Source organism: Coffea eugenioides, chromosome 6 (assembly GCF_003713205.1).
Source record: "Coffea eugenioides isolate CCC68of chromosome 6, Ceug_1.0, whole genome shotgun sequence".
In the NCBI taxonomy this organism is placed as follows: domain Eukaryota; kingdom Viridiplantae; phylum Streptophyta; class Magnoliopsida; order Gentianales; family Rubiaceae; genus Coffea; species Coffea eugenioides.
The window spans coordinates 43,050,019-43,064,443 of record NC_040040.1 but is presented as its reverse complement, the minus strand read 5'-3'; the positions used below and the strand labels follow the sequence as shown (position 1 = coordinate 43,064,443).

Below are 14,425 nucleotides of genomic sequence, written 5' to 3'. Positions count from 1 at the left end.
ACAATAAAAAAAAAGGCATATATAGAATAGAATTATCTTCTTACTGCTCAAAATATTTTTTAATAGTACTTTTTTTTTTGCTTAGACCGATTTTGTTACCAAAACTTTAAGTTCAAGAGGGGTCAGTGTAATTTTCGAAACCTCAAGAAAAGTTAATAAAGTCAATGAAATTGTTAGAAAACTTAATGGAGGTTTCTAAAATTATCTCAAAAAGACATTGACATGTTAAATTCATAAATATTTTCCAAGCTAACCACTGCAGCAAATTGAAGTAAAATTTGTCCACACAGCTCATCAAAAGTATCTTTTATTCAAAAAGGAAACATAAATATTATTACACATTACAAAAGTATCAACCAAATGACATTTCCTTATATTATATAAGAATGAGTTTTGATCAAAAGGAGGTTTTGAATTTTAACCGTATAAATGGAGGTACTTTGGAAATATGGGATTATTTGAAGTGAAGGTTCACTTTTAGGTACAAGATTGGGTAGCGTTAGCTTTGTTGTTGTTTCGTAAATACCTTTACATTATTTTTAGCTTATGGGCATTTTAAATATGTGAGCATACTTTAATCATCTTTTCAGCAGTGGGTACACGTCATGCGAACCTTATTTTTGGTGTGTTTCCTTAAATGCCCATTAAAGGCCTTAAAAAAGCTTGAAAAGAAGGAGGTTCTAATAGTTGTTGTTAAAGTGGTTTTTAATGTTTGAGCAATTGGTTTCAGCCATTTCTAAACCCTGTCCAATTGTATTTTCTTCCTCTTCTTTCTGTTATGCTTTTTTTGTCTTCAATGCTGATATTTGCTGTGGTCATTCTCTGCATTTTGAAATGGTTTTTGGGCCCAACTATTCTTGGTGGTTCAGCTTGAAGTGTGTTTGCTTTTTGGTTTGTTTTTCGTATTTTTTACAATCGAACAAAAGAATTCATACGTACTAATGGTTCTTGTTGTCCATTGGATGGTTTCATTGTGAATTGAATCGATTTGGGTGGAAAGAACAATAATTAGCGCTGAATTGAATTGGTTTGTTTTTGGTTAGTTACCTATCAACAAGGATCAATTGGTACGATTGGCCAATTGACTCTTAGATAAAGGAAACTAATTCTTCAATTCTGACCACCCCAATTCGCTAATAAGTTTAATAACTTGAATTTATCGTTGGTTAATTTTGCTAAGTATTCTCTCAGTGGAAAAGCACTTTAATCCACAATCCAAGCTACCTAATTGGACAACCAAATAATGTCTTGGCTTATCTTGTGGATTAGGACAAAAAACGGTTTATTAGGTGTCTTTAGAATAAGGTACGCAGCTCTTGAGTACTATTGATTATGAGAAATTGGTTTGATTTGTATGTCCTTAATTCTGAAATTGAGATTTTCCATGATAAGAAAGATAATTTTTTTTTTTTTAAAGTTGAGTTTGTTATCTAACATGCAATGGTCAACAATTAACAACTCCACAGCCATCCAAGAATTGCAAGAAGTTGAAAGACCATTCATTACAACTGTTTTCGTTTACTACCATAGAATTGCACTAACAAAAAATTTATATCCTCAGATTTTTTTTTTCACTTGAAGTATCCCAACCTTTCGATCAAACTAATCTCCTAAAATTGTATAGAGCCTTACTCCAAAGATACACAACAAAGTAGTATACGGGATCGAACACGAAACCTGCTAATAACTACCAGACTATGAAACCAGTCGAACTACCTGTGAGGTTTATATCCTTAGATCTAATGAGATGTGCACTTCGTATTCAGCCACATATTAGACAAGCAATAGTTGTCGATCAAAGGTTAAACTATCACCTACAAAAAAAAACACTATACAAATGTATTTTCATGAATGACTACATTAATAGATGCTGACAATTTATACTAACTCTCTGGAGTGAGCAACAATCCAAAGATGCCAATATAATCACCGAGTTAAATGATATCGACCCTGCCACAGCAATTCCCAAAGGCAAACCACCATCATACCATCGTAAGTATTCCACATTTTAACTACTAAAGTCAATTAAATTAATCTCACATATGTTATGATAATTTGGAAGGCAATCCTCAAACAAAAAACCAAAACATCTGCTACTCAAACTTCTACTGCTCAAGCTTACTTCTATCTTTTGGTCTAGTATACCGACAATAAGCAATTATGCAGGTCTCAATCTATCTACAAGATTATGAACAAATTCAAGACACTAGAAAAACTAAAACATGAAATATACTACCTATACTCTATCTACTGCTCAAGCTTCTACTTTAGGGGAAGTCACTTCTGCTACTAAAGGTTTTATCATAGAGGGGGCCTCGTAAATATTAGTATTTGATGCAACAATAATCAGCTTATCTTTTCATCCTTTTTGTATCTTCCAATTCTTTCTGGTGCAACAATGTTTTAAGATTGCAACAAGCTTCTTCACTACCATAAACTAATGATTCCATTTTCCCATATTACAAACTTTAATGAGTGAATGGCCCAAAAGATCACTAAACTATTAAAAATGGCACCTGTTGGTCACCAAACCTTTTTTGTGGCCGAAAAGGTCACTAAACTCACAAAATTTCTCCAGCGGAGTCATTTTATCGAATTTCAGTAGTTCCTCATCCGGTGGCATGAGCAATGGGGAATGGAGGAATATAGTCAAGGGGCAAAAATGTCCGAAAGGTTATTGGAACAGGTGAAGCCATAGATTGTCTCATTCCCAAACCACTTTTGAACCCATAGATTGACTTCGTCTTCTCCGACGGTAAAAATAGTCACTGTGACCACCTGTAAACCAAATCAAAACAGCAAATAACGAGATTTACAACCTAAACCCATCTAAAAAACAAGAGCAGCCGAGGAAATTGTGAAGCTAGTGATTTCAATGGACTGGGTGCAGCGACCGAGGGATGAGTATGCTGATCCGTACACGATGTATGGTAAGTTGCTATAAAATTTGTTTTGGTGAAAAAGAATGTTGGTAAAAGATAGTGCAAAGTCTGAAAATGTTAACACGAAATGCAAAAATGTCGAAGAGGTTTTAGGGTGGAATGGGTTATTTTATATATAACAAAGGGGGCATGAAAGGGATAGGAGAGAATGGTCCTCTCTTTTGTCGTTATAGTAGGTTACAAGGGGTCCTACATTCACATGTCATTAAGCTAAATTAATTAGGCAGAAAAAATGTGAATTTTCTCGTATTCGTTGACTAACTGGGGTATAATATTAAGGTTTTGTGTGGGGATTAGAAATGAACCTGTATTGAAGACTTAAAAATTAATTTCAGATTGTAGTTTTTATTAAAAGATTGGATATCTATCAATTAACAATACCTGCAACTATTTGATGTTTGTGATGCAGAGCATGGATGCTCATTATTTTCAGTTAAGATGCAGCATGGTGGTAGAATTGAAGGGGATAAATATAAGAGCTATGTTGGTGGAGAGGTAGACTATTTTGATCTTTGTGATGGTGATAGGATGTCAATGCATGAGATTAATGCTATAGTGAAAAAGTGTGGCTACAACAACGATGTCATATTGTACTATTATCTTGATCCAAGAAGTGATATCAACAATGGATTGAAAGAACTCCAAACTGACGAGCATATCAGACAGTTTTATAGTTGGGTGGAGCAGTTCAAGTTGATGGAAGTGATATGCGACCATGTTCCAGAAGATGAGGTGATAAAAATTCAAACAAAGACCATCGTAGAGCCACCAGATGTGCACAAGTCTACAGTGATCATTGAGGAAATTGATGATGGGAAGGAACGTCAAACAATGAATGCATGTAATAGTAAATCTGTGAAGAAAAAAGGTAAAATCCGTACACGATCATTTGCTGCTTTAGAGTGGAAGGATAACACTCTACAAAAACAAGCAGTGCATGGAGCTACTGACCAAGGTGATGCATCTACAATTGCAGCAGGCTTGCACTCAACTTCTAGAGATGGTGAACCGATTGACTCATAGAGAATTGAAAATGAGGGAGAAGGAGGCGAGTGTGATGATGGGGATGGAACATGTGATGAGAGGGAATTTGAACATTACACAGATTATTGTAGGGACGATGAAATGTATGAAATACAAAGTAGGCAGCAGCCTCCAACACAATGTGGTCAACCACATGAAACTCATGCTGAGTCAAGTGAAAGACAGCTAGAAAGTGAAATTGATGTTGGCGAAGGAGATAGTGAAAGGCAGCCAAGTGAGCAACCAAGCCAGGCAGGAACTCAAGCATCAAAAAGTACAAATTTGAGGAGGAGTTCTAGGTTGAGCAGCAAACGGAAAAGTGATGCCAATGTCCCTAAAACTGCACGGGAAGTGAAGACCGTGGCCTTCAAACTACACAGCAAACACGGGCAGCCAATGCTAGCAATGAAAATCCACTTTTGAATGATGGAATGGAGATGGAACTCAACAGCAATAATGGGTCGTCTGGCGAGAAAATCGAAGAGGTAATAGTGAATTATACTAACTTTGCTATGGAGAAATTTATGAAAAATCCTGAATTTGAGATTGGTATGAAATTTGGAAGTAAGGGTCTGTTTAGAGAAGCTATTAGGAATTACTTGATTCTTACTGGGAGACCCGTATTTATGTACACAAATGACAAATCTAGATTGAGGGCAAAATGTGTGGCACCCTATCCTTGGTTTGTGTATGCTTCTAAAGTTACAACCTTAACAATATGGATTTTGTTTTGAAGACATTAAATGATGTTCACAATCATTGTAGTCATGCATGGAAAAACAAGCACATGTCTATATCTTAGTTGGCAAACAGATATGAAGATCAAATAAAGTTAAATATGGATATGCCAGCTAAGCAAATTAGACAGGCTGTGGATGAACAATATAAGTGTGAGATTAGTAGAAGTATGGCTTACAAGGCAAGGAGTAAGGTTAGGAAGAATATTAAGGAAAGTGTAGCCGAACAATATGCTTTTGTTTGGGAATATGCTGCTGAATTACAGAGGACCCACCCAAATACAACAATTGACATTCAATACAATCCGAGAAGTGGTCCTGATGGGAGGCTTACATTTATCCGATTCTATTGCTGTTTAGGACCTCTCAAAAAGGGGTTTAATGATGGCTGTAGGCCCATTATAGCACTTGATGGGTGTCACACAAAAGGAGCATATCTGGGACAATTGTTGACAGCCATTGGGACAGAACCCAATAATGGATGGTGGCCCATTACTTGGGTTGTTGTTGAAAAGGAGGCAAGAGAGCAGTGGCATTGGTTCCTGAGCTTATTGATTGAAGACTTACAAATAGCTACTGCCAGCAGTCATTACACATTTATTTCGGACCAGCAAAAGGTGAAGCACTGCTATCTTATCATTGTTGTTGATATTAGTTACTGTTTGGTCTATTAGAGTTGACCAATTTTTCACCCTTTTTTATTGTAGGGGCTTGATAGTGCATTTTTGGAACTTCTTCCATATTGTGAACACAGATTCTGTGTTCAACACATGTACAAGAATTTCAAGAAAAAATATCCTGGGCAGGTTTTAAAAGATAGACTATGGAGCATTGCAGCAGCTACAACTGTTGAGTTGTATGAAGCAGAACTTGAAGACTTAAAAGAGTATGACCAGTTTGCATATGCATGGGTCAAAAGGGCACCACCACCACAGCATTGGTGCAAGGCATTCTTTCCTCATCATGTTAAATCTGATATGTTAGTTAATAATCTCTGTGAGACGTTTAATGCAAGAATATTAGAATACAGGGATTTACCTATTATTGGAATGATAGAAGGAATTAGGGAGTATTTAATGGGTAGAATAGGAGATGGGGCGGCTTGGATGAAAAAATGCCCTAGTGCTGTTGGTCCAACTATTAAGGAGTTGATTGCAAAAAGGGCAAAACAGTCTAGGAAATGGAAAACTGTGGCAAATGGTGATGGGGGTTATCAAGTCAAAGGGCCTAAAGGGGAACAATATGTTGTGTATGTACAAGAAAGAACATGTACTTGTAATTTATGACAAGTTAGTGGGTTGCCATGTTGCCATTCCATTGCAACACTTCATCGAATGAGTGAGGATCCATGCATGTATACTGATGGGTGTTAATCCAGGGAACTATTTTTGAAAATTTATGAGAATGTCCTCTACCCCATCAGTGGAAAAACACTTTGGCCAACTAGTACAAATCCGGTGTTAGGCCCTCCAATACCATGTGTGCAAGCGGGAAAACCTAGAAAGGCAAGAAGAAAAGATGTTACAGAGAATAGAAGCCACTATGGGTCACAAAATGCAACTGTCCATAAAATGAAAAAACATGTTGTTATTCATTGTAGAAAGTGTGATTTGCCAGGTCATAATCGAGCTACATGCAAAGCTCAAGATAGTGCTGGAACTGAGCATTTAAGACAGCAAAATGCAACTAGCCAACCAGACAAAGTTGTAGCTCCGGATTGTAGTGAAGAGGGGGCTGTTCCCAGATCTGGGGAAGATAGTGTTATGCATGGATCTGGTGAAGAGAATGTTGAAAATGTTAACATTGAAGTTGGCAATTTTTTCCAGCAACATGACAATATTGCTGTTCAGCCATCAACTTTAGAAAGTGCACAACAATCAATGGAAGGAGGAGCAAATGTTGCTGCAGAAGGTGACACTGATAATCCCACAAAAATGTTGAGGCCGATTGCCAGTCCAACTGCTAAGAGGCAAATCAGAAAGATGAAGACCCCTGTTAGCTATCAACCTTTCTAACTATTGTTATTGTATATTGTAATTGTAGTTCTTGGAATAGCTGAGTGAAATGTTATCTGGTTTTTGTGATCAGGTCCGGCGAATTCGACCAGATGCTGCCAGAACAACAAGAAGTCAAAAAGACCCTCGTTTGGCTGCATCTACTGATAATACACAGAAAATGGTGGTCCAAAAAAAGAGAAAATTGACGGATGCCGAAAAGGGTGCGATTAATGCCAATTATGCATATTTGGGAAAAGAACCACCATTCAAGGTTGGAAATTGGACAGGAAGATCATTTGGAAAAGGACGTGCAACTTAATGATAAGATGTTAAATAGCATTTGTAGTTTTTTTGATGTACTAAACCATGTAATAGCTTTCTGTTGCCATTTTGTGGGAGTCAGACATGCCTTTTCTCCACCAATTGTAATACAACCAATTCTATGATCCAATGCAATGACTCTTTTATTTGCCGTTCACTACTTAATCACTGGAATGGGCTATTGTTCTTGTCAAATTAATTGATTAGTCAACAGCAGAACTCATAATTAACATTTTCAAAGATCCAAAGTCAACATAATTGCTAGCTTCATTAAGTACAATTACATTGTACATACCAGCAATCCAAAATATCTATATTCTACAAACTAGTGACTTGCAACATTCCTTTTATACACTAGCAATTTGCAACCTCTTCGAATTTGGCATTGTTGGCTCCTGCATCCATATTAACCACACTGTAACAATCACCCCAATCACAAAAACACTTTTTGCTAGCTTTCTTGTCCTTTGCTTTCTTTCCAATTGCTCATTTTGTCTTTTTATCTCCAGTGTCATTTCGTTTGCTTTGCTTTGCCATCCCCGAACCTCCTTTTGTAGAGCTTCATTCTCAGTTTCTAATTTGTTCTTACTTCTTAAGAAGTCAGGTATTACTTGCTTAGTCCTCTCACAAATTTCTTCTTCATACCAGTCCCAAAACCCACACCCTCTAACCTGCAGCAACAAATATTTACATTTTATCCATCTTGTAATAACACAAATAACCATTTAGTAATAATTATCTTACCTGATCTTGACCATATTCAATATATCTTTGCGCTGGATTTCTTTCTGTCCATGAGGTCTTCAAAATGGTTCTAGTTCCACACTTGCAGAATGGGATCGGGTTATTGCGTCTTGCCATGGGTCATTGGACAAGATGAAATGGAAGGAGATTTTCTCTTGAATAGATGAAAGAAGATTTGTCTCTCAACAAATGAAAAGAGAACTCAACGAAGTTCTAGATCTAAGGGCATGGCTTGCGAGGGAAAAAAAAGTTGACCATATTTTGTTTGACATTTTTGCCCCTTTACTATATTCCTCCGCTTCACATTGCCCATGCCACCGGATGAGAAATCGCTGAAATTCGGTGAAATAACTCCGCTGAAGAGATTTTATGAGTTTAGTGACCTTTTCGGCCACAAAAAAAAGTTTGGTAACCAACAGGTGCCATTTTTAATAGTTTAGTGACCTTTTGGACTATTCACTCAACTTTAATTACCAACAACCCTCAACAATAGGCTCTGAACTCCCGCGCGACGTCGCGCCCCTCTAGTATTAGAAGAAAAAGCCCAAAGGAAGAGCAGCCCAAAACAGAAAATGGTACAACTCTCAACAAGAAATCTTTCAAATTTAGTGTATGACCCAAGGCCCAACAATTATTGAATGTCTATCATTTCCAAGCTCATCATGTCATATTAAACTGAAGTTATGATATTTACTTTACGTTGACTGATTCAGAATACTCGTGTTTATTTCGTCAATTAAATGATTAAGCATACATTGAAGTTACTTTTGAATTAATTTTGGCTAGAGAAGACTTTTTTGTCTTCTTCGTGAGCTAGACGTGTAGATTTTAGTCCTCTTTCTAGAAGTCCTTATAACAAAGATTGACCCGCAGCTGCTCAGATGAAGGCCAAAACTCACGGCTGGGTTAATGTGTACTCCTGTTTCAGTATCAAATACAGAACATTAGCACAGATGAGGAGAAAGGCCAAAAAAAGAGAGAGAGAGATAGGAAAAAAAAATAGATCTACAAGCCGACCACGGGAATAAGGAGAAAACTTTCAGCTTTAGGTTGAAAGATAAAAGGATGAAGCGGCCCAGGGAAATCGAATTCTAGAGCAACATTTTAAGGGGTTGAAGAAACAATTTCTACATCAACAGTTATCTAACAGTAGAATAACATTGCTTGAAAAGAAGAACCAAGATAACACCAATAATACCTGTTCTTTAAACAAAAATCACTAATAAATTGGTGCAGACCCGGAAAGGAAGCAGTAGGATAACATCTCTTGAAAAGAAAATCCAAAACTATCCCTCTTTCCCACATTAAAATCACCAAAAACTGGCGCACACCAGAATAGATATAGTAACCATTCTGAGTCTAGAGAGCATGGCAATAATATGAAAGCAGAAAAACCAGTGCTACACCTTAATCAACTGTGGATAGATGGGAAACATGGCACCCCAAACTAAATGAAAATTTTCTCCCAAAACATGCAGGAAGAAACTACTGTCCAGGATAGTAGACATGCTAAGAAGGAAGAATTAAAGCAACAAGAAGGAAAAATACTCAGAAGACACCTCTCAAGATCTACTAAACAATGCAAAACAGGATTAAACGGCTGATGGAATAGGAAATGAAAAGGAAGAAAAAGATGGAGAAGTGGAGACAAACCTGAGACACCAGCAGTGCAGTAGACAAGTGCAAAGATCATATTGCTGAAAGCCCGAGCAATCCATTGAATACCAACAGAAGCTCACTTGTTTGGTGTACTGCCAACCCCCAGAACAGTCAAGACAGTGATGTACAAGAACAGAAGGGTGGCCATGAACTCAGCAATACCAGCCCTATAAAAGGACCAGGAACTCAATTCCCCTGGCTTAAAGAGGGATACTGGTGATCGCTCCTTCTAGTCCTGGTCTGATTGAGCTGCTGCCTTCAATTACTGCCTCTCCTTGAACTTGTTTGCAACAAGCTTAACATCTACTTCCTTGCTCTCTGCCATTTCTTCTCTTGATTTTCTTCTTCACACTCCAGTCTCAACTGAGCATTCTTGCGCTCTCTCTTTTTGTGCCCTTGAACAGTGTTGGAGGAGGAAAAGTAGTCAAGTTGTGAATTTTAAATAGGGTGTGCGCTATTTTATACTATTCAAAATATAAATAATAAGAATGTCTATGGAATCAAAATATACATAATAAGAGTGTCTTTTGTGCTGCATTTCCTTATTTTTATTAACTTGGGCTAGTAATCATTGGCCTGCTCTAATGTTTCTTAAGGCCAAATCACAATGATTTTCCACAAGGTTTGTCCTAATTATATAATTCTATTTTCTGTGAGGCCCTAGGTGATATCTAAAATGTGGTCTTGTCAAAAAATTGCATAAAAATGAACCAGAAAAAGAATTTTTAGAAATATAGCAGCTACCTTGCATCTCAACATATGAAGGAATCTAAATGTGCCCTAATAACATAAATTAGGATATTCTTCTGTGAGGCCTTAAGGGGGAAAGTAGCAACTTGATTTCAAACAGAAGGGGAATACATGTCTGTGTGTGTTCTGGGGTCCTAATCAAATAACAGATGTCACTAAGACTTGTGAAGTCATTAACTGAACACATTATCACACTATTTTATCTCAAAAGTTCATGGAATAGAAGCATTCTAACATCAAAAAGCATCAAACTACCATATGGAGTACTATGCTACCATATTGTATGCTAACATGTTCTTTACCTGTCCCAAGTCATGTATTTTCTGAAGGCAGGACACCAAAGCAACAAGAGCTACTACAGAAACAAGGCAGTCCTTGCTTCTTAAGCCTGATATCCCCATAACTAAATTTAAGCTCTTCATTGTTTTTTATATCTCTGGAAGAAAAAAAGCATACGCGAGGAAGTACAGATCCAGTGCTTCGCAATATTATTGTATCAAGGTTCCCACCATCACAAGAATGGTTGATGAATCTAGCTACGTTTCCAACTCTAGTGGCATCAACATTTATCCTCATACACACATCTCTAGATGGAAGATGTTCCTTCACGACCAGAAGAGCAGGAGACAGCTGGCCACTTGATGCAAGTTGATCATATATTTGCTGCCTTGATTGTGCTTCTTTAGTTACCAATAGTTCTCCTATTGCACAAAATAACACCATATAGAAAAATCAATTATGCATCAAAGGATGTGCTGAAGAGAGCAAAAGTAAAATAATGTCATCAACTCTTCAAAAGAGTCCAATACAGAAATTGCAGACTTTGACCAAGAAACAAAATGACAAGAATCAACAGCGTAAACAACCAATTTATAAAAAAAAACGAAGAGCATAGCCCAACAATGGACTCTTGAAATGCTAGAACATTGCGGATAAAGCAAGAATAAGAACCAGTGGACAAATTTACCAAAGCAGTAAGCTTACAGCACTAATGACTTGTCTGAGATTATTTGGTAACTGCAAGTCCTTAAATTCAAGTGCCAGCAATTTACTGCTACAATTTAACTTCGTTAAAATAACAAACAGCATAACTTCTACGAGAAAGGACTCTAGTCCAAAAAGATATAGATGAGAAAATAAGAACAAAATTTCCATCGCTAAGTTTCAAATTGGGGCTCTGAATTACATAATAACTTTGTTATTCCTCTCTCTAGAAAGGAATCAATTCTTACTTACTCAAAGGAGATGAACAGGCATAATCTTATAGTTGCCTGAGAAACCCCAAATAGAAGTTCCTTCACAAAAATGAAATGAAAAGACTGGAATACTGCTTTCAAATTTGACTCTCAATTTCCTCAAGAGTGTTGTTATTCCTCTCCTTCCATAATACCCATGCAATGGCTAGAGGGATTAGATGTTATGCCTTGATTGCTTTATTTCCTGTTTTCCTTTCTCCAGCATATGGAGAGAATCTGCAGAATCCGTAATTAACCAGACGAGCACCATCCAGGTTCAAAATCATGCCAAAAAGTCAAATTGCAATTTACGAAAATATGCTCATCCCACTAACATTTATTTACCACAAGCTAACCAGAATCCTTTCCCCTTAAATTTTCTGCACTTATTATAGCTCCTAAACAGGCATATCAAGTAAAGAAAACAAATCAAGTTTAAGTGTAAGTCTCCCAAACAACTTCCTGGGAACTCCAACAATTTAATATCAGAGCTTAGGTGTAAAGAGGCTTCAGTGTGAATACACTTGTCTTTGCTGTCTTCCATGTCTTTCTCTAGGATTTTGCTTAAGATTTTGAGATGTTATTTCATATTTCCTGCAAGGACTGTGGTTCCAAATTCTCCTGTGACTGTTGAAATCAATATCAGATGTAGAAGCCATCAGAGATACAAAGGCTTTTCAAGATTTTTCTCAAATTTACAAATCTTCCCCACCAAAAAGTAATGGTCACTTTTCTGACACCTCTAGTTTTAAATTCCAAATGTCCAAAGAATCGTTAGGCCATATCAAGCGTTGTTCCATACTTCAGCTGTACATGAGTAACCCTATTACATACACAAATTTGCTTACATAGATGTAAATTTCTTCACATTAATAAAATTCTATTCAGCTTTTGCATGAAAAAATTGATAAACAATGAATGAATGACAAGTAGACTAAAATTTCTATTTAAACAAAGAAGGGGAAAAAAAAACTACCTGCATATTCACAGATGAACTGCCCTTTGGGAATAAATTCACCAGCATATAAACCCCAACCTGTCCTCCTATCTTTCACAATCTTCAGCTTGACCAATATCCCACTCTGACTAACCCGGTTCCCACAGTCCGGCCCGCACTGACAACCCGGCCCGCACTCCCAAGCCCCGAATTCCACATTATCCAAACACGGACACCCGGAGCTCCTATCACATCCCCTCTCGCACCTACACCCCTTCGCACCCTCGACCCGGAAAAGAAACGGGTCGTAGCAACGACCCGGATTAATCAGATAGGGTCTGGTATCTGGGTCATAACCCCATGGCTGCCGCGGATGAACGGCGGTGGAGAGAATCTGATTCCGGTTGTAGATAAAGTATGAGTAGCTCTGATTGTCGATTGAATTGATGAATGGGATCGGAAACTTCTCCAAGCTCCGAGAAGCGTCGGATGATCTTCTGAGAGTGATGGAATTGGAGATCTTGTTTAGGGTTTTGCAGGTTGATGACGTGGAGGCGAGATCGGCCGGGTGGAGATAAGGAAGTATGAGCTCGGCGCACTGGATTAATGCGCTATCGTTTTGGTTGTTGGTTGTTTTCTCCCGTTTATTGTTGTTCATTGCAAAACAGGGAAGATAACGGAACTTCTTTTTCCGGTAGAAATATGGCCGTTGGGTTCAAAGCATCAGAACGGACTCGGAATTTGGGAAATTTAAGCAGTAGGGCAAAATTGGTTCAATGCGATGTCGTTTACTTTGTATTTTACAAGATGCATGCGGAACTATAGAATTGATTTTGGGATGTTGCTGCAGTATGTTTAGTAATCAAAGAAGAGGTGTGGAAAGTAAAGCATATGGCAAAGAAGCAGGCACGTGGAAAGGTAAAGAATATGTCAAAGAAACTGACATGTACGGATCAAGAAGGGTTATTTTTACAAAAGTAAGTAGTGACCTATAACCGGGATTTGGAAATGTTGCGTACTGCAGAAGCTAAAAGTGTGTTGGGATGTCACGGAATTAACATAAATATAAAGGGCCTAAGAATAAAACATTTGTGAAGAAGCGTAAGCAGTACTAATTACTAAACAAAGCCATCCTGGGGCCACCGATTATGGGCATTACATCAACAAAATACTATCTATTTATTGGCATTTTACTCTGAATCATTATATTTATGTAAAATACATAAATATTTTGGATAGCACGGATATTCACACTAGCTATCCTTGTACTAAGTTTTATGAGCATTTTACTCTGAATCATTACATTTTGGATACTACTTTGATTAGAATTTAGTTTAAAGACATTCACTGGAGTTTGGACGCATCCAAAGAGCACCGATCGATGTATGTTCAAGCGTAAATTGAAATAAATATGCAACTTAAATTTTTTAAAAATAAATTACTACTGCATATCAGAAATTTACTTTTTGGAGAGTAGGTTTAGTTCATACTATTTTTCATAGTATTTTAAAATATATAAGTACAACAAATTTTAAATTATACCTATAATAATGTATTATACGAGTATATTATGAGTACTTACTAACTAAGGTACTAAGTTTTAATCATTGATAAAACATCTTATCGTTATTTCAAATAAACTTCCTAATATTAGTTTGAAATAAGTTTTAAAGTAAAATAGTACATGCGTCCCATAAATCAATAAATCTTGATTATTAATCAAATTTGCTATGTTATCAGTAATAATTACTATTTATGTATAAAAACTTACTATTACTTGAATTAAACTTACTAAGGTATATTATGAGTGCTTACTAACTAAGGTACTAAGTTTTAATCATTAATAAAAACATCTTATCATTATTTCAAATAAACTTCCTAATACTACTTTGAGATAAGGTTTTAATGTAAAAATTGTACATGCATTCCAAAAAATGGTAAATTTTGATCCTTAATCATTTTTATTGCCATGTTATTAGTAAGAATTACTATTTATGTATAAAAACTTACTGTTATTTGAACTAAACTTACTCTTTTAAAAGTAAGTTTGGGATATCAAGTAGTAATCTATTTATTTAAA

General features: G+C 36.7%; 1 protein-coding gene across 1 annotated transcript; it reads right to left on the bottom strand.

Annotated features, from left to right (window-relative positions):
* Positions 1-8,414: 8,414 nt before the first annotated feature.
* Positions 8,415-13,156, bottom strand: LOC113775681 (histone-lysine N-methyltransferase SUVR3). The gene is made up of 4 exons (XM_027320661.1): positions 12,385-13,156; positions 10,476-10,874; positions 9,418-9,818; positions 8,415-8,683 (listed from the first exon to the last, which is right to left on the bottom strand). The coding sequence occupies exons 1-2, from the start codon at positions 13,001-13,003 to the stop codon at positions 10,486-10,488; spliced, it is 1,008 nt and encodes a 335-aa protein (XP_027176462.1). The 5' UTR covers positions 13,004-13,156; the 3' UTR covers positions 8,415-8,683; positions 9,418-9,818; positions 10,476-10,485.
* Between the last annotated feature and the right edge of the window lie 1,269 nt (positions 13,157-14,425).